Consider the following 21612-nt stretch of genomic DNA (forward strand, 5'->3'; position numbering starts at 1 on the left):
TGTTGGAGGTATTGAGAATTATGAAGTATTGTGATGGACTAGACAGGGAGGGGAGCTCCTTCCAGCAGTAAAAGGGGTCGACAACCAGAGGACACAGGTTGAAGGTAATTGCCAGAAGATTAAGAGACCTTTTTCTTCCATGCAGCAATTTATGATTTGAAATGTGCTGTCTGGAAAGGCAGTAAAAGCAGATTTAATTTTCAAAAGGAAGATTAGATAAATACTTGAAACATGAGGACTAAGGGGAAGGAATAATAACATGGGAATAACAGGATAACTTATTCAAAGAGTCAGCACAGACACGCAACTGGTAGGATCTTGTGCTCAGCTCAATCAGCTCTTCTGGGCGTGAATCCCAAGACCGAGAGTTCCAGCTGGCTGTTTGACTGCAGGTAGCATCACACTTTAACCTGGTGTTGTTTGTACAAGCATTCAAGCAAGGTTCACTGGATCCTGATTTGGAGTGGGAATCCTGGTTGATTGTTTTCTTTCGCTCAAAGGGTGTTAATTTTAAAGTGGCAAATCAGCAGGTTTAAAAATGAACCCAGTATAGTTTTAGTTTTACTGCTTCACTCTCCTCGAGGATTCTTCATTTCTCGGGCACACTTTCATGGCTCGAGCTTGCTGTTTGGGAAATCGCACACGTGGTTCAACCTTCATGTAGGAGGAGGCAATAACAGCCTGATGGTTTGAAAGTGTAGGGCATCGCAGGCAGGCCAAGCCCTCGTACAGTCATAAAGTCATAGAGATGTACATCATGGAAACAGACTCTACTCCAACTCATCCATGCTGATCAGGTATCCTAAATTAATCTAGTCCCACTTGCCCCATATCCCCCTAAACCCTTCCTATTCATATACCCATCCAGATGTCTTTTAAATGTTGTAATTTTACCAGCCCCCACCACTTCCTCCAGCAGCTTATTCCATACACGCACCGCCCTCTGTGAGAAAAAGTTGTACCTTTGGTTCCTTTCAAATCTTTCCCCTCTCACCTTAAACCTATGCCTTTTAATCTTGCACTCCCCTACCCTGGGGGGAAAAAAAACTTGACTGTTCACCCTATCCATGCCCCTCGTGATTTTGTAAATCTTTGCCACAAAGTCCATTTGCTTTCTAGCTATGTTTGTTAATTGGCTGTCAGATGTTGACCCACAACCCACAGTCCTTAACTTTGAACCCAGTCCTAAATGTTGAACTTATGCCTTGAACCCTAAGCCAGCCTACAATTCTCACGGGGGAAGGCCAACGCTGTGTCCAAAATCTGAGTTGAGAATTAAACTTGACGAGTTGCTGGTCTGTCTAGTTTCACATTCATTATCTTTACTCAGTTAGCAATGGGGAGAGCTCTTGCTGTAGGTTCTGGAAGTCTCACTTGCCATTGGGCCTTCTCCTGGAAACTGAATGTGTGTGGACTATGAGTGAAGCAGTATTGAGTCCTATTGCAATGCTCCATTTGTCCAAATAACCTGTTAATCAGTCACTGCTGAAGCTCATGTGGGAGCAAGTTTGGATTGAACTGGATGCCTAGAATTTATTTATTAAACTTCATGTTTATCCTGCTGCAGCTTATTTGTTCCTGTGGTAAACCTGGAAAAGATCCCGACTCTCAGAAAGACGGACAGCTCCTGCATCAAGCTGAGCTCCAAGCTCCCAGCTGTTTCCTTGTCCCCACCCGATTCTACTTTGGCTCCCAGTAAACCCAGTCCAGTTCCCGGCCTTGATTCTGCAAAAAAGGCGATGGCAGCGAGCACAATCCTGAAGGTGGCCGATTCTCTACAGCCGTCTGCGGTAATTCAGAACGGTAAAGGGCAGCGGTCTCCTGTGCTGGAGGAGCCAACACTCAGTAACAGGAAAAACAGCCATAAAATCCACCGAAGAATTATTGGTGAGCTTGCATCACTATGTCTATTGAATTAATGTAAGGGTCAAACGGTAGAGGAAAGGAAGTAGGATTTACCCAATGATTTGTTATATTTAAAGCTGATTGTTCTAATCAGTTGATATTTTCGTGATTGAGGTGTGTGATGATTTTTCCCTTGGGAATGGAACAGTATCAACTGCAGTCAAACATCGATTGGTGTAAAGTGCTCCCAGATAGGAGAGATACAGAGTAATCTGATGGGACAGTGTAGAGAGAGTGTTACTCTGTATCCAATCCCATGTTGTCCCTGTCCTGGGAATAATTGATGGGGATAGTATAGAAGGAGCCTCACTCTGCACCTAACCCTGTGCTGTTCATTCTCTGGAAGTGGGTGATGGGGGCAATGTAGAGGAAGCTTTATTCTGTATCTAACCCCGCGCTGTAATTAAGGGAAAACATTTCTTTCACAAATGCAATAGTAAGACTTAAAATGGGATGTGGACAAAACTTGGACAAACAAGGGCATGTGGTAGCTGACATCTGTGGGTAACCAGTGAACTTTGACCTTTGAACTCACTGCAGAGTTTAGATTTTCCATTCTCAATCTTACTTCAAACATGTCCATTGCACAAACCGAAAAAGTGTTCCAAGTATGTGCGAGAGGTCTAAAACAAATCTTAAAAAAAAACACGTGAGATTCTTAGATAACAAGGTGTAGGACTGGATGGACACAACAGGCCGAGCAGGAAAGCTGACGTTTCAGGCCTAGACCCTTCTTCAGAAATGGGGGAGGGGAAGGGGGTTTTGAAATAAATAGGGAGAGGAGGATAAAAGATGGATAGAGGAGAAGATAGGTGGAGAGGAGATAGACCGGTCAAAGAGGTGGGGATGGAGCCAGTAAAGGCAAGTGTAGGTGCGGAGGTAGGGAGGAGATAGGTCAAGGGAGGTGGGATGAGGTTAGTAGGTAGGAGATGGGGGTGGGGCTTGAGATGGGAGGAAGGACAGATTAGGGAGGTGGGGAAGAGCTGGGCTGGTTCTGAGATGTGGTAGGGGGAGGGGAGATTTTGAAGCTTGTGAAGTCCACATTGACGCTATTGGGCTGCAGGGTTCTCAAGCGGAATATGAGTTGCTGTTTCTGCAACCTTCGGGGAGCATCGTTGTGGCACTGCAAAAGGCCCAGGATGGACATGTCGTCTGCGGAATGGGAGGGGGAATTGAAATGGTTTGGGAGGTGCAATTGTTTAGCGCAAACCGAGCGTAGGTGTTCTGCAAAGCGGTCCCCAAGCCTCCACTTGGTTTCCCCGATGTAGAGGAGGCCACAACAGGAACAGCGGATGCAGTATACCACATTAGCAGGTGTGCAGGTGAACGTCTGCTTGATGTGGAAAGTCATCTTTGGGCCTGGGATGGGGATGAGGGGGGAGGTGTAGGGGCAGGTGTAGCACTTCCTGTGGTTGCAGGGAAAGGTGCCGGGTGTGGTGGGGCTGGAGGGAAGTGTGAAGTGGACGAGGGAGTCATGGAGAGAGTGGTCCCTCCGGAAGGCTGATAAGGGTGGGGAGGGAAAAATGTCTATGGTGGTGGGGTCAGATTGCAGATGGCAGAAGTGTAGGAGGGTGATGCGGAGGTTGGTAAGGTGGTACGTGTGGACGAGGGGGATTTTGTTTTAATTTTTATTGTGGGCAGGGGGTGTGAGGGATGAGTTGCGGGAAATGCGTGAGAGACGGTCGAGGGTGTTCTCAACCCCGGGGGGGCGCGGGGGGATGTTGCGGTCCTTTTAAAACGAGGACACCTGAGATGTACGAGAGTGGAATGCCTCATCCTGGGAGCAGATGTGGCTGAAGCAAAGGATTTGGAAGTAGGGGATGGCATTTTTTCAGGAAGGTGGGTGGGAGGACGTGTATTCTAGGTAGCTGTGGGAGTTAGTATCCAGGACAACTCTCTGGATACTTTTCTTGGAAGAGATGGATAGAGCTCTTAAAGATAGTGGAATCAAGGGTTATGGGGATAAGGCAGGAACAGGATACTGATTGTGGATGATCAGCCATGATCATAATGAATGGTGGTGCTGGCTCGAAGGGCCGAATGGCCTACTCCAGCACCTATTATCTATTGTCGGGCCTGAAATGGACAACAGTTTCTAGGTGGTTGCCGGATATGGAGTCAGAGAGGTCCAGAAAGGAGAGAGGGGTATTAGAGATTGTCCAGGTGAACTTAAGGTTGGGATGGAAGGTGTTGGTGAAGTGGATGAACTGTTCGAGCTCCTCGTGCGAGCACGAGGCGGCGCCGATACAGTCATCAATGTAACGGAGGAAGAGGTGGGGTTTAGGGCCAGTGTAGGTACGAAAGAGGGATTGTTCCATGTAACCTACGAAGAGGCAGGCATAGCTTGGGCCCTTGCAGGTACCCACAGCCACCCACTTTGTCTGTAGGAAGTGGGAAGAGGCGAAAGAGAAGTTGTTGAGGGTGAGGATGAGTTCGGCTCGGTGGATGAAGGTATCATTGGAGGGGGACTGGTCGGGCCTGCAGGACAGGAAGAAGCGGAGGACCTTTAGGCCATCTGCATGAGGAATACAGGTGTATAGGATGTCCATGGTGAAAATGAGGTGTTGGGGGCCAGGGAATTGGAGGTTTTGCAGGAGGTGGAGGGCATGGGTGGTGCCACGGATGTCGGTAGGGAGTTCTTGGACCAAGGGGGAGAAAATGGAGACTAAGTAGGTGGAGATAAGTTCGGCGGGCCAGGAGCAGACGGAGACAATGGGTTGACCAGGACAGTCAGGTTTGTGGATTTTGGGAAGGAATCTTGATTATTGTTTCTTTTCCTGAAGGATATAGTCTGTTTTCCTAAAGGATTTAGCCAGGTTTTTGAGCGTTTACTGTTTCTTGTATCAACAATCACTTATTGATGGCTCAGTGAGTGTGAGCATGGCTCTGTGAAGACTGGAGACCAGGTAGCGATGTTCCTGCAACCAGCTTCTGCAGACTTTGGCTCCAAGTTAAAAAACAGTCATGAGATGATGCAGAGGCTGCTCGATCACCTGAACTCATCTCGGGAGCAGAAGGAATCTCAATCTCCTGATTGTCACTCAGCACCCTATCTTGTGTGCCCACAGTGGTTGAACATAATGCGGCATTGTCTCTGAACAAATCGCTTTCAGAAAACCAACTGTCTTGGGAGTACTGGAAGGCAGTGGAGTGTGGTGTCTTCCCCCCTCCAATGAAGAGTTAATGTCTGTGAGACAGTTGTTTGCCCAGGGATTGTCACAGTTCAGCTGATGTCTACTTTCGTGCAGAGCCACCTTTCAATGTGATAAATGAATGAAGGCAGTAGTGGGAGGCAGAGACATGTGGCTCTGTTTGGGACTATCCAACAGCATCAATATCTGTCACCTAACATCCTCACTGAATCTCTCCATCTTTTTCCTCTTGTAAGGCACCCCTAAAATCTACCTTTGACCAAGCCCTTGGTCATGTTTCCCAGCATCTGTTTATGGGGTAAATGTCCAATTTATGTTTAATAACCATTTTTCTTGGAGGCAGTATGTAAATGCAGCTGTTATTGAACGGTTCAGTAGCACAGCAGTCAGTGCTTTGAGGATTCCTCCACTATTAAACACCCCCAGTCCCTTTCACTGCTTAAAAACCTTTGTTCTGTCTCATTATTAGATTTTTTTATGATTTCAGGAAAGTTTCTTGGAAACTGTATGAGACCCCTGATTGCTAACTGTAATGTTTGCATGTTTGTGTGGTGGGAGGGGAAGTTCTGAGGTGTCTCAGGTTCTTTAACAGGAAACATCTGTCGTAGCACCTAACCTCCGTATAATCTCCCAGCAGAGAAAGAAAGTGACCTCAATAAGCACTGCAGCGTCATGGACCCAAACACCAAGAAACACTGCACACGTTCATTAACTTGTAAGGTAATATCACTCTCTCTTTCTCTCCCGCCTTGTCCCAGATATTACCTTGAGTTTGCATTTTTTTTGTATTTTCCCGCAGGCAGTGTTTCCATGTAGCTCAGTTTCTGGATTTAAAGCATACAGGCACCTAGGTTCCTCACTGGCTGTAAGGCCCGATAAATTGAAGGCTCAGCTGCAGTGTCGATTTTAGGAGTCAGTTATAATTTTGAGAAAAGGAAACCTTACTTTGTTCTTTGCTATATAATACTAATACAAGTGATCTCCTGGTTTGGCTTTAGCATTCTTTGGGATAAGAATGAGTTTTCGCAAGGATTTTTGCTTCCCCCGAGAGATTAAAAGGGGTTTGACAGGATAAATGCTGAGCGGATGTTCCCCCTCATGGCACTGTCTAAGACGAAAGGATCCTTAGAATAAAGGAGTGCCAACTTAAGACTGAGATGAAGTGCAATTTCTTTTCAGAGGGCTTTGAGTCTTTTGGAACTCACAGCAAGCTGTGGCAGCAGAGTCCTTGTGTATATTTAAGGCTAAGATAGTTTGTGATCGTTTGGGGAATCAAGGGTTGGGGGAAGGGCAGGAAAGTGGAGATGTGGAGTGTCAGATCAGTCCTGATCCTGTTGAATGGCAGAACAGGCTGGAGGGACCAAATGGCCTACTCCTGTTCCTATTTCTTAGGATGTGATGGAAAGAGGTAGGGAAGAAGCGTTTATTCTAGATGTTCTACCCATTGTGGTGTCGGACAGACTTGATAGAAATATTAGACTTTTCTTGTTCTTCGACTTGGTTTGTCATCCTGTCACGGTGGATATATATTTTATAGCAAGAGGTAACAAAAGCTTCATTCCAGAAGGGATCCAATTGTGATGGGTATGTCAGTGCCTCCCTGTATGTTTGAGCTGTGAGCCTGCCTTGGACAGAACAGTTGCTGAATTTTTAAAAAAATTGTACACCAGTTTATAAAATGGTAATGCATTGACACAGGAGTTCATTATCACTGATACAGACGGATAATTTACAGTTACAAAGTCAGCCATGCATACCAGCTTGTTAATAAGCCCTTGCACCAATTGCTTACACCTCTCAGACGATTCAAAATTGTATAGAGTGCAGTTGTTGTAATGCAAGATCTATTTGTATGAACAGTTTTTCACAGGCATTAATGTGACTGAGCCGTAATTCTGTTTTTAGTGATGGTATTTGGAAGAATGGTGAATTTAGGGAAACAGGTGAACATCCTAAATAAAAACAAAAAGACCTGTGGATGCTATAAATGAGAAACAAAAACAGGAATTACTGGAAGTGCTGACAGGCCTGACAGCATCCATGAAGAGAAATCAGAGTTAATGTTTCATGTCCGGTGATCATTCCTCGGCACTGACTGTCAGTTCTCAGGAAGGGTCACCATACCTAAAATGTAAACTCTGCTTTCTCTTCACAGATGCTGCCAGACCTGCCAAGCATTTCCAGCAATTCCTGTTTTTGTTGCAAGTCAACTTCCTGCTTGTCTTTATCAAATTCCATCACTCCCTCTGCGCTGGCCCTCCGACAGTGCTAATGTATGCAGAGTGAGACTTGGACTTGTGGCCACTGACTCGGGTGCTACTGGGTTGCTAAATGCTTCAGTTCTGACGTACAAATGATATATGGCCTGGGATATACAGACCATTGAGTCCAACTAATCCATTGATGTTTATGGTCTACTCGAGTCTACAATTCTGTCTGGTTTGTGAATTCCTCCATGTCCTTACTGTTCTCTACCTCTTTAATCTCCTTGAGGCCCATAACCTTTTGAAATATTTATGCTTCTCCAGTTCTGGCCTCTTGTGCATCCCCAATTTGAATTGGTCTACTATTGGCAGCTGTGCTTTCAGCTGCATGAACTCTAAGCTCTGGAATTCTCTCCCTACACCTATTTACCTCTCTTGTCCTCCAGTATGGTATTCGTTAAATCCTTCCTTTGACCAATCACTTATCCTAATATCTTTTCATGTGGCTTTAAATCAAATTCTTTCTGATTTATACTCCTGTGAAAGATGTTCTGTGATGCTGCAGAAATGTAAATTGACATACTCTTTGCTCGGCATCACCTGGTGTTAAACTTGCCCTGTATGTTTCTATATTAGACGCACTCGTTGACACAGAGGAGGAGTGTGCCGGGACGCCGACTTGCCTTTGATGAGTTGCTGGCAGAACATCGGGCAAGTTTGAAGAACAAGGAGACTGGTAAAGAGAGAAAGCTACAGGTTAAGGAGACAATGCCAGTCTCTCCAGGGCAGGAGGCCACTCTGGGTTCGGCGATGTTGGGGATCACTCCAAACCGGCCAAAGATTTCCGGTTGCTCTGGTTCAAGGTACAGTCCAAGTTTCCAGGATTCTCGGATTTCAGGGTCTTGACCGGAGGGTAGTTCTGAGATGTCATTCCCTCTGCTCAGGGAATCTAGACCAAGATAAATCACAATCTTTCAAATTTAGAGCTCGGGCTTTCAGAAGAAGCTGCTTTTTCCTCATCTAGATTAGTAGAAAACTGGACCAGTCTCCACCTCCAGAAAAAAGCAGTGGGTGCTGGGCTCAATTGGATTTGTAAATCCAGGATTAACATACTTTATTGGGTGGGGGCTATCAAGTGTCTGGAGTAAAGTGGGAGAAGGAGTTGAGTGCAGATCAGCCATGATCTAACAGATTGCCTGAGGAAGCTCAAAGTGGTCTCCTCCTCAGTCTATGTAACAGACTTGAGGGGTTAAATTGCTTGCTCCCTTTTGATGTTACTCGAAACACCAGTGGTTACTATACTATACAGGCTGGTTAAATTCCACGTTTCTCTGCTTTGAGCTGTGTTGCTTGCTCTCGTAAGGCTGCATGAGGAATTCTACAATGCTGCATTGGAAGTGTCAGGACCATGGAATAACTCTGTGTTTTGGAGGTGAGAGAGTATTGCCACAGATGATGCATAATTCTTAGACTTTTCAGGTGACCAGGGGGGTAGAGCATTAACTGAAGCTGACTTTGAACTTTGAAATTTTTTTTTTCAGAATCGATATATCTGAAACTTGCATGTTGCAGCTCATTTCACGTTGCACAGAATTCACAGAACAGGCCATTTGGCCCAACTGGCTCCTGCTGGGGCTTATGCTCCACATGAGCCTCCTCCCACATACTCCAGCTAATTCAGGTGGGAATCAACCTTTCCATCTTAGGAAGCGGGAATTGAGAGCCTGAGAGCATCCTGATTTCAGCCGATTTATTTAGCTATCTTTTTTTCATTCCAAACTCTCAGCATCACATTATTTTTTCAAGAGCACTTCAGCCAAGATTAAAAATCATTTTGTTTTATAAGCAAGTAAATGGGTCCCATGTAGCAGTCCGTAGGCATTGGGCTGAAATATTGTTCCAGTGTACAGTTCCAGCTGGTGCCACCAGATGGTGCACTTACACCTTGCCTGCTGATTACATCTTGTGCAAATTGCCACTAAAAACCTTCCATTGGGTCCTGATTTGGGATAACTCTCTATTAAGTTGTACAAATAATGTACTGCAAGGAAGTATCCTGCAAAAGTGTGTCTTGCAAAGACACTTTCAGTTTGTAATAGTGAAACCATAATTTACTATAAAACTGTGTTCTGTTCAGTAACTATTATTGGATGCAAAATCATAAAAATGGTTTATTATTATCTATATTGTGTTACTTGTAACTGTTGATAACTGGATTGGGAAGCAATTGGATTAATGTCAGTAGAGATACAATCAGTTACTCAGTACGCTGTGGGGAGTAGTTACCAAATGGTAGTGAGAGACAGCTAGATGAACATCAGTAGAGATGCAGTTGATAACACAGGACGCTGGGGAAGGGAGGTTTTTGAGTGATATTGACTTTTGTGATATGTAAATTCTCTTACAAGCCGTTTCGGTGTTGATATTAACAACTGACCTGGCATCAACTGCTTTTTGTGGAAGACAGTTCCGAACTTCTACCACCCTTTGTGTTGTACAAATACTTAATAATTTCACTGCACAAACAAATGTGGCCAGATACAACACCATGCGAATACCTAACACTTGCTCGACCCAATCCAATACCCTCTAGCCCCTGCCATACCCAAGTCCCCCCCAGACCTGACTCCCACCGTCCCTGCCTTCTGCCAAACTCCATTTTCTCCACCCACCCTAACCTAGCCTAAACCGCATCATTTGCCACTTTGCACTTTGGCATCCCACCCACTTGTCACCCTATCCCCATCCCACACCCCATCCTGGTAACCTGGTACTCTGCCAAGCTGCCACCCTGTCTACCCTTGCAGCACCCAACTGTACACATACCTCATGGACTTGCACAGTAGCTGTCAAAGTGAACCTGTAAATTTCAGATTATGACAGCTGACTGCAAGGAAAAGTGAGTGTGGTTTTCTTTCCCCTGACAATTCTGCATTATCAGAACAAAAGTACAGCTGTGTATTTCTGAGGGATCCCAGATCAGACTTCCTGTCAGAAATATGGAGCACCCTCTATTGTTAAAGAAGGGCCAGAGGGGCATCTGATACGAGATTGTCACTCCTCACAAAATCCTGCCCACTATCTTGAAAACCTTGACCAAATCACTTTTGTAACCATCCACTCTTCTCGGTAAGATAATCCTAGTTTGTCATTGCAGTTTAACTCGTTTAAGCACAGATATAACTTTGGTACATCAACATTGCACTTTGCCCGATGCCAATGTGTGAAATAGGAAACAAGTAGGCCATTCGGCCCCTCTTGGCCTTCTGCATCATTCAGTTTGATAACGGCTGATCCGATTGTGCGCTCAACTCCATATTTTCATCTACTCCCAATAATTTTTGACTCCCTTATATCTATTTAGGGTGTGTTGATCAGAACTGTTCACCGTAATTCCAGGTGAGTTCTTACCAATGCTTCTCACAGCTAAAAGAATACTTCTCATCTCTTGTATTCTAATCCATCAGATACAAAGGCCAGCATTCTCTTGATTTTTCTTTTGATTTTTGTCAGTATCTGCTCATAACATTTTAATAATTTGTGTACCTGGAGTTTCTATGGGCCTCTGTGGTTTCTAGCTTTTCACCAATTAAAAATAATCTGATCTTTTATTTTGATTCACATTGAATGACCTCATGCATGCCATGTTGCCACACTGCTGCCCATTCTCCTGATCCTCCAATATCTCTTTGTAGTTCTAATTTCTCACCTTTACTGTTTACAATACTTTCCTGTCTTTGGCTCATCAGTAAACTTGGATATATGGCTTTTTATCCTGTTGTTTAAGCCATGAATGAATGCACTGAATATCTAAGTGGAACAGGACATCTCTCTGGGACGGTGCATGTCCCATTCTGCCAACTTGAGCTCCTGGTCGTTACTCCTATTCTTTATCTCCTCAGGCTCAGCCAGTTCCCCAACTAGTTCTGAGATTTGTCTTCAATTTCTTCGAAGTCTCAATTGTAACTAACAGTGCTTGGTGAGGAATCTTCTGTACGTTGATGTAAATAACATTTGTAGACATTCTCCAGTTCATGATTTAAGTCACTTCCTCAAAATATGTAACCTGATTTTCCAGGCATGACCAACTCTTTACAAATCTTTACTGGCTCTCACTGATAACTGAACTGAACATTTTTGAGGTGTTGAGCATTCCTGTTGTTAATTATAAACTCTGTTGTTTCCTTACTAAAGATTCTAGGCTACGTGGTTGATAATTCCCTGGTTTCTTGCTGGCTCGGTATTTAATAGCAAAGTGATGTGGGCAATTTTCCAATCTGAAGGAATGGTTTTCAAATCAAGAGAAATTTGAAAGATTATAGTTAGACTGCAAGTTTCAAGATTTGATGTGAAAATATCAGGTCCTGTTCTCTTCTCATCGTTTAGTGACATTAATTTTTTTCATTGCTGTTAACTTCCTTCGGTTAAAGTTGTTGATTCTCTACTCCGATTCAATTACAATATCTTTGAGATTTCTGACATGTTGATCTCTTTCTCTGCTGCGAATACTGAAGCAATGTAATTATTCAGCATTTTGGCCAGTTCCTTGCTTTCCACCATTATCTTCATGAATTGAAACTTATATTGATTGTGATATCATTTTTGCTTCTCTTCAGGTTTCTTTTTTATAGCTCTTACTGTCTGTTTTGCCATCCTCTGCGCTTTTGCATACTTCTCATGTTTCCCAGGATCTGCACCTTTTTGTATGTTTGTAGGGTTTTTCTTTTCTGCTAATGTGTTTCTGAAGCCTTTAATTGTCCACAAATGTACTTTCACCAGAAGAAATTTGCCCTTTAAAAGTATAAATTGACTCTGTACAGCATTAATTTATTGTTGAACACCACCTATTTATCGTTTGTTGCTTTGCACATTAACAGATTTGCCCAGTTTACTGTCGACTGTATCTGTCTCACTTCATTGAAATCAGTCTATCTTAAGTCAAATATTTAGAAGCTTTTTCGCATTTCATCCTTTCAAACACTGTTAATTTGATCATGTTATGATCACTATTTGTTAATGCTGTTGAACTTTAGGCTGTTAATCAAATCTGGAATTTTACTAATCCACCTTGAAGGCATGACTGTGTGATAATTACCATGCCATACCATTCAGCAGCTGTCAAATTCTAGTCCAAGACACACACCATCATGACTTAGAAATGTTACACCATTCCTTCAGTGTAGCTAGGTTAAAAGCCTGGAATTCCCTCCCTGACAACATTGTGGGTCTACGTACAGCACATGGACTGCAGCTGTTCAAAAGGGCTGCTCACTGAAATAAGTCCCACAGAGGCTGGTATCCCATCACCAAGTGACCCTTTATTTACACGTGGAGAGTCCTTGGCACTGATCTAGCTCCCTCAGAACCAGCTCTCAGAGTGATCAGAATCTCTGACACAGAGATAGCAGGAACTGCAGGTGCTGGAGAATCTGAGATAACAAGGTGTAGAGCTGGTTGAACACAGCCGACCAAGCAGCATCAGAGGAGCAGGAAGGCAGACATTTCGGGCTGACGTTTCTGAAGAAGGGTCTAGGCCCGAAACGTCAGCTTTCCTGCTCCTCTGATGGTGCTTGGCCTGCTGTGTTCATCCAGCCCTACACAGTGTTATCTCAGAACCTCTGACACTCCTGTCAGCCAGGACTCCCTGATTGGTTAGTGGCCCTAATCAGGGAATTCATATTCTGTGAGGCCTTTCTGGCTGGCCTTGTTACAATCACTACCACCTTCTCAACGGCAATTAGAGAGAGGCAATAAATGTTAGCCTAATCAGCAACCCTCTCTCCCATGAGCAACATTTCTAATTCATTTGGTTTGATTTTTATACATGGTGCATTTGAATAAAGAATGCTTAATTGGATCTCATACTCTTCAATATTCTCCTTTTCCTTGACCACAGATATTAATGTTGACCCTTAGTTGTCTTAGCTACAAATAGAAATTATACCTCTCTACATCCACCGGTAGAGGGTTCAGGGTTTGTGAGCTGCTGCACCAAGCTGAGCTCTCCCTGTGCTGTTCATATTCTTTGTTTCCTTTCCACAGAGGTTCTTTACAAAGTGAGCTGACTGAAGATGAGAGGCCCCATTCTGACCCTGTACCACATCCTGAGCTCCCCTACCCTTTGTTCAGGTTTGAGATAAACAGCCGGCTATCGAGTGAGGAGAGTGATGGAGAAATGACAGAAGAGTCTGAGAAGCTGGATTGTCACTATTCACGCTTTCATCCAAAGCCTCTGGCAGTATGTACCATTTCAGCTTAGCTGCTCTCTCTGCTGTTCGTTTGTCTTTCTGGGAATGTTTATGTTTTAAATTCTCCTCACCAGAGAACAACTGAGTTTGGGATTATCTACAGCCAGGTTGCCTTATTCAGTCCTCGCCATGAAATGTTTTTTAATTACTTAAATGGAATGATACAGCACAGAAGGAGGCCATTCATGCCATCATACCGATGCTGACTGCTTTTTGAAACAGCTGCTCAATTAATCACGTTCTCCTGCTCTTTCTCTATAGCTCTGCAAATTCTCCTTCACGTTTTTATCTAACTCCTTCTTGATCATGGCAATTTAATCTGTTTCTACCCCCCCTTTCAGCTATGCATTCCAGATTGCAGTTTGCAGATAAATATTCTCTGCATTTTTGTCCTTCCTTTACAGGACCGTACAGCACAGAAACAGACCCTTTGGTCCAACCAGCCAAACATAATCCCAAACTAAACTAGTCATACCAGCCTATTCCCAGCCCATATGCCTCCAAAGTTTTCCAAATGTCTTTTAAATGTTTTATTCATGCCCACAACCACCACTTCCCCAGGAAGTTCATTCCATACGTGAACCATTCTCAGTGTATACAATTTGTCCCTCACTTCTTTTTATCTCTCTCTCTTCTTACCTTAAAAATATGTCCCCTAGTTTTAAAATCCCCCATCAGAGGGAAGTGAGACCCATCATTAACCCTATCTATACCCCTCATGATTTTATAAGTTCACCTCTCAACCTCCTCGGTTCTAGCAAAAAAATGTCCCAGCCTTTCTTTATAACTCAAATCTTCCATACCTGGCAACATCCTGGTAAATCTATTCTGAACCGCCTCAAGCTTAATAATATCTCTTCTTCAACTGGGCGCCCAGAACTTTGTGACATTTTTCTAAAAGCTATTTCTGCCTGCCCTCCTGCCTGTGGAAACTATATCTGCTCAATTACCTAGGAAAGTACTTCCATTTATGTAGCACCTTTTCCACCTAATGGCATCCCAGAGTATGTGGCCAAGGTAAGACATTTGTAATGTTGACACTGAAACAAAGCAGCATTTTTGCAATTTGCCACAATGTCAGTGATTTAATGAGCAGATGATCTGTTTTACTGATGTTTCAGTGACGTTGTCTGAAGGATATTGACCAAGACACGGCAGATAGCTCTGCTGTTCTCTTTGAATATTGTCATGGGATCTTACTATTCACGAGAGTGGGTGGAGTCTCAGCTTAACATCTCATTTGAATATCAGTTCCTGCCATGGTGCAATGCTTTTCTCTCCTGGTGGCTTTAATACAAATTGTATCTTTCTCCCTCACTCCACATGAGCTTGAATTCTCCTGTGCACAGCCAGAGGAGAGCGACAGGCTCCCCTGTCAGTCGTGGCAGACACAAGACACATCATTACTGTCCTCAGTATTAAGGCATAGAAGATATTCTATTCTGTACCCAATGGCAGTTCCTCCATTCAGTGAGACTCTATTCTACATTCTGTAAAATGTTCTATTTTAACTCTACCTTACCTGTCTTGCTGCCATAAATTTGCATTGCAAAATCAAGTGAGCTCCTTCAAACACCACAGCTCTTCAGAGGAGAGAGTTCCACATTCCCATATACAAAGAGGTGCTGCCTAACATTGGCAGTGAACTGTCCTATTTTCAATAAATCAGTATCTTTCATAACTTGTACATAGTTTAACTATGATTTGGGAGCTGGACCTGAATAATTTTAAAATTAAAAAAAAGGCTTGAAATTGCCTATTGTCTATTTGGGGATAAGGCAGGAACAGGACACTATTGTGGATGCTCAGCCATGATCATAATGAATGGTGGTGCTGGCTCGAAGGGCCGAATGGCCTACACCCGCACCTATTGTCTATTAGGTAAGATGATATCTACGGACTGAGAAAGATGAAAGTTCATTGAGCTGAAACATTAACTCTGCTCGTCTCATTGACAGTGCTGAGTATTTCCGGCAGTTTCAGTTTTTATTTCAGATCTGCAGCTGCTCCGGTAGTTTGCGTTTTCGACGATGAGCTTCCCCCATCCCGTTGATCCCTTCGTTCCTCTTATTCGGGGTGTGCAGGGTTGGTCGCAGTCTGTATCTGATTGCTTCCTTACTCCATTCCAGTTTTGCACTTTCGGAAGCCGGATGATCAGTCGAGGTTGTTACGTCTTCAACAGGCGCTTTGACCGTTTCCGTGTGGCCCTGAATTCCATGGTGGAAAAACACCTCAATTCTCAGATGTGGAGGTCAGAACATTAACCTTTTTATTGACTAGATATTCTCTTGCATTGGGACATGGGCAGGGGTTTTGTCACCTGCAGAGGAAGATTTATGTTGTGTTTTTTCCAACCATTCGTAGTCTTAAACTGCTTTACGGATTCTGAAATATTTTTAAATTGTTGCCCCTCTTGCAATTGGGCGTCAAATATAGACATTATCTTACAAAAATGATTTAGGTTAACCTGAAAGACAGCACCTTCAATAGTGCAGAGCTCCTCTGGTAAAGCTCTCCCGTCAGTCCTTCTCTGCTAAGGTATTGTATTCCCTCTGGTCTACCTGAAATACAAAGCTACCTCTGTACTGAACCCCCACAGTGCATTGCTCACTCAGTACTTTCCCTTCAACTGGTTGATATTTCCTCAGTGCAACCATGTGGCATTATCTCTGACTGTGAAGGATTCCCTCTGTACTCCCCTCATACGCTATTCCTTCTCTATTGCCCCTCTGACTGTGTGTGGTTCCCTCTGTATTTCCCCTCTGACTGTGTAGACTTCCCTCTGTCCTGCCCCTCCGACTGTGTGCGGTTCCCTCTGACAGTGTACTGAGATGGTCAGTCTGGGTGTGTGAGTGATAGAGATATCTTGATGATATCTTACTCCTTTGTTCTTTTGGTTTCATTGCAGAAAGATTCCTCCAGCCATGGATCCACAGAGAACACCACTTGCTGCCCCACCTCCGGCCCCCTCGGCATTTTCTGTCCCATCTATTTCATCTGTTTCGGGATCTTTGCCCGCCTCAGCTTCTTCCATGGGCATGGAACTGAAAGCAGCGCCCTTGCCTGCCAGCCTCACTGGAGCTCGAGCCCCTCCAGAGCCGCCATCTGCCTGCTGCCGCTCACTCCTTCCACTGACCCCTTCAGCTCGCGTCCCCTCTCCCTCTTCCCGTAGAACAACCTGGGCCAAGAGCAGCCGGGCACCTGCTTTTCACCTGAAGCCCCGTTCCACTGGCGAGACATCTCCGGGCAAACGCAAGAAATCGGGGGCTGCTACCTGCAACCCAGCCCCTCCCTCGGATAACCCCCTCAAAAGAAACTGCGTGTTGAGTCTGGATAGGATAAGTGCTCCTCCCCCTGGTGGGGCAGCCTCACACCCACCTCACTCGAATACCTCTTCACACAGGGTGAGCAACGGACTCAATGCCAACGGGCCCAAAGCAGGGCGCTCAGGATCGACCGCAATTCTGGGCCTTTCAGGGAACTCCCTTAAAGGGAACAGCAGGACAATGGAACACTTTGATCCCAAAAAGGAGGTCCACCTAAGTGAGGCAAGGCGGCTTGGAGGACACAACCCAACGTCCCCACTACCGACCCCCACCTCCCCGGCACAGACTGAGGGCAGGAAACGGAAGAATGCAGCCTCCTGCTCAAAACCCACAAAAATGGCCAAGGCGCCCGATGTTGGCGGTGCTCAGAGGAAGAGAGAGGAGAGCCTGACAACGATGCAACCTCACAGCAACTCTCACCCACACAAGGTACAGAAAACACAGTGTCCGTGCAGGGAACCTGTCCAATAACTTCAAGGAACGCGTGCCCTCTTGGAGCTGGCTGCTCACGGCCTATGGTGCTGTGACACCTGGCTTGAATCTTCTTAGGCTAGGGAAGAATAGTGCTATTTGAGATTCTCACTCTTATTTATTGTCCAGGGTTGCTTTTCCCCTCTGCACCCAGTGAGTATGGAGTATGCCAGTGTGTGCACGCGTTAGATGGAGTCGTGCTGAAGTTCAATTGATTATTCTGAAGTTATCTATTTTGCTGCCAGTCTCTGACCAGAGCAAGTCTTTGGCTGTTGTCACATCCCTTTTGTGAGAAGGTGGAAAGTTTTTACCTCATTCTGAACTGTCCTCATGACTGCAAATGTAAATACTGGGCTGATATTAACTGCCTGTTTGCACAGTCAGTTAGACAGTTAGTGGTGCAAAGAGAGGCAGGGTGTGATAGTCTCAGATCATAGAGCCATAGAGATTTACAGCACAGAAAAAAGCCCTTCAGCCAATTGATTCTGCACCAGTCAAAGACAACCACCTTAACTATTCCAGTCTCATTTCCCAGCACTTGGCTCATAGCCTCGATTGCCTTTGTATCACAAGTGTACATCTAAATACTTCTTCAATGTGACAACTGTTTCTGCCTCTTCCACCCTTCCAGGCAATGAGTTCCAGATTCCCCCCTACCTCCTGTATGAAAAGACTTTTCCTCACATCCCCTCTAAACCCCCTGCCCCTCACATTAAATCTACGTCCCTGGTCAGTGATCACTCCACCAGGGGCAAAAGTTTTTTCCTGTCTACACCCCTCAAAATTTTATACATCTCAATCACACTTCCCATCAGCCTGCACTGCTCTCAGGAAAACAGCCTCAATCTATCTAACCCCTTCATAATGGAAACTCTCCAGCCCAGGTAACATTCTGGTAAATCTCCTCTGCACCCTGTCCAGTGTTGTCACATCCCTCCTGTGGTGTGGATTCTAGAACCATGCACACTACCCCAACTGATGCCTAACCAACATTTTATACTGTTCCAGCATAACCTCCCTAATCTTAAACTCGATTTCTTGGCTAATGAAGGAAATATCCCATGTGCCTTCTTAACTACTTCATCCACCTGTCCTACCTTAAGATACCAGTGGGACATGCACACCAAGGTCCCTCTGATCCTTGGTGTTTCCCAGTGTCCTGTTGTTCCTCATGTCTTCCCTTGCCTGTTGAACTGTCCGAGTGCAGCACCTCATACTTAACCAGATTGAATTCCATTTGCTGCTGATTGGCCCAACTGAGAAACCCATCTATATCCTCCTCATTATTCACCAACACCAATTTTTGTATCATCTGCAAACTTAGTGATCAAGCCACTACGTTTAAGTCTAACACACATATATACTACAACAGCAAGGGACCCAACACTGATACCTGTAGAACCCCATTGCACTCAGACTTCCAGTCATAAAAATACCTTTCAACCATCATCCTTCACTTCGTACCACTCAGCCAATTCTGGGTCCAATTGGCCAAATTTCCTTGGATCCCATAGACTCTTACCTTCACAATCGATCTCCTCCATGGGACCTTACCAAAAGCCTTGCTGAAGTTCAAACAGACTGCATCAAATGCATTCCCCTTATCTACGTATCTGGTCATGTCTTCAAAATAGTCAGTCAAGTTGGTCAAACATGATCTCCCCCTAATAAAACCATGCTGATTGTCTTTAATCCCTGTTCTTCCAAGTGCATATTATTTCTGCCCCTCAGAATTGATTCCAATAGTTTCCCACCACTAAGGTTAGACTGACAAGTCTGTAGTTTTACAGTTTATCCTTTGCTCTTTCAAGCAGAAAACTGCATCAATGTTTTCTAAATAGTGAGAACTTCGGAACTGTGAAGGATTGGAGTGATTTAAAGATATTTGCATAGAAGGGAGTAAAATATAGAGGACAGATTGGGAAATAATTCCAAAGGCTAATGGAATGTTGGCTTTTCTCTGAAGGGGCTGGAATACAATGATGTAGAAATTATGCTGCAATGATAAGGAGTCGGATGGGGGTTTCCAAAACCATAACATTCAAGCCAAGTCATTCAGGGATGATGCCAAGAAGTACATCTTCACCTAAAAATGAGTAGGATTCTGGAAAGTACTGTGGATGTTAGGGATCAAGTGATAATTGCAAACTGAGACCACAGAGTTTTATAGGCAAAAGTATTAAGCATATGTGACTGACAGTAGGAAAACTCATCCATGATCTAATTGACAAGAAGGACAGGCTGAGTAACACTTGCAGATCTGATGCCTCACCAACACATAGTGAAGGAAAATAAACACATTATTTTCCTGTTTGAAAACCTCAGTTATCTTGTGCGCATTATGCCTGGAAATGTTTCTAACTCCTGCACAAACATGCCATTGAGATTTACTGTTTAACAGAAGTATTTTGTATTTAATTACAAAGCAGTGGAAATGGATAATGGGAGCGGATTATAAAGGCAATGTAATGTGATCCTGCTTACTGTAAGAGAGATTTCCAGTGGGCATGGTCCATGTTGACTTGTTTTTTCCATTGATGAGATGCAGACATCACTAGCTGGGCCAGCAGTTTATTGCCCATCCTTACTGTCTTGGAGAAGGTGCTGGTGAGCTGCCTCCTTTAACTGTTGCAAGTTGTGATGTGCAGGTACACTCACAGGCCTGTTAGGGAGGGACTTCCCAGATTTTGACCAGGGAACAATAAAGGAAGAGTGATATAGTTCCAAGTCAGAATGGTGTGTGACATGCAGGTAATGGTGCTGTCATATTGCTGCCCATCTTTTAAACTCGCCTGTCTTGGAAGGACATAATTTATCTTTATGTAGAACCTTTAAAATAATAAGACACCCCAAGATGTTTCATATATTATCGAAGAAAATTAAACACCAAGACATGAAAGTAAATATTAGGCACATGACCAAAAAATTAGAAATATATATATTTGCCACACTGAGCTTGGGTTATCATTCAATTAGATCATGGCATTTTTCCCCAGAGTTTTGTGGGAATCTGCTTGAGCAAGTAATTGAGGTGGATAACCTCACAATCTTGAGAAAGTACTTGGATCAGCACTTGAAATGTCATAACATTCAAGGCGATGGGACTAGTGTTGGTTAAGGGTAGCTTTGGTAGTACAGACTCGATGGTCTGAAGTTCTGTACTGTATAATCATCTACCTCAAGTCTACCTGCACAGTCTTGGCTATTTCCATATTCCTTGTTGCCATTAGTCTCCACAAATGTATTAATTTCTGTCTTGAAGGAGCTTAGTGAGCTTTCATAAACCGTGTAAAGAATTTCAAAGATTCACCACACTCTGTGTGAAGAAATTCTTCCTCATCTCAGCCCTGGTCAAAGAAGAAGATTTTAAGAAATATCTTTTTAGGAGGAACAAGATGATGGAGAAGCCAGGCAATTTGGAGAGGGGATTCCAGATCTTGAAGCCTAGTTAGCTGAAGACATGATCACCAATTGTGGAACAGATAAAATTGTGGATTGATTGATTTATTCTCACATGTACTGAAGTACAGTGAAAAATTTTGTTTATGAGCAGTACAAGTGGATTATTGTAAGCAAGGATGTGCAGATCAGAGGTTGTAAAAAGACTTAGATGCAAACAGGTTACATTGCACAGGGCATGTTGCTAGGTGAGATCACTGTTAGCAAGATCAGCACTGTTGGAGGCTAGAGAATCCATTCATCAGTTTAATAACAGCCGGGAAGAAGCTGTTCCTGAATCTGTTTGTGTTTAGGCTTCTGTAACTTCCGCCTAACAGAAGAGATTGTAGGAGAAATAAGTGTGGCCTAAAGTAGAGGAGTTTGGATGAAAGAAATGACAAATGGGTGAGGGTCAGGATGGAATTTGTGAACGAGGATAAACCTTATAAAATTGGGGTGTTACTCAACTGGCCACCAGCTTAGGTCATTGGGTAGAGGTCCCTCCAGGATGGACGGCCACCCAATAAAAGTGTGTAACTTGGAGGCATTGTCTCTGCTGTACGTGTTGGTGCAGGTTTCGGAGGAAAGAGAGACACAGTGACTGAACAGCGTGTCCAAGTTTCCGATACATGCAAAGTGCTAGCCAGAGTTTAGGCATTTTAAACAATCATTACTCTCACTTCAAACAAGCAGCTTCCAGTCACTAGGATAGAACACCGTGTTTTCAGATGGAAGATTAAACACTTGGCTAATCAATCCCGACCATAAATGTAGGACAAGGAATCAAACCCTTACCTTTGTCTTCCCATTGAATTGGTGACCCTCAATTAATGTGATCTCCTTTCTCCACATCTGAAATGTTCTGTTC

General features: G+C 44.0%; 1 protein-coding gene across 1 annotated transcript in view; it reads left to right on the top strand.

The window, feature by feature from the left end:
• LOC125462630 (ataxin-7-like protein 1) overlaps nucleotides 1–21612 on the top strand; it is a 42661-nt gene that overhangs the window by 12153 nt on the left and 8896 nt on the right. Inside the window, 6 exon segments of the mRNA XM_048552848.2 lie at nucleotides 1568–1887; nucleotides 5695–5777; nucleotides 7898–8124; nucleotides 13304–13499; nucleotides 15639–15760; nucleotides 16418–17264. Of these exon segments, the coding sequence (XP_048408805.1) occupies nucleotides 1568–1887; nucleotides 5695–5777; nucleotides 7898–8124; nucleotides 13304–13499; nucleotides 15639–15760; nucleotides 16418–17264 (1795 nt within the window).

The sequence above is a fragment of the Stegostoma tigrinum genome, chromosome 21, assembly GCF_030684315.1.
Source record: "Stegostoma tigrinum isolate sSteTig4 chromosome 21, sSteTig4.hap1, whole genome shotgun sequence".
Lineage (NCBI taxonomy): Eukaryota > Metazoa > Chordata > Chondrichthyes > Orectolobiformes > Stegostomatidae > Stegostoma > Stegostoma tigrinum.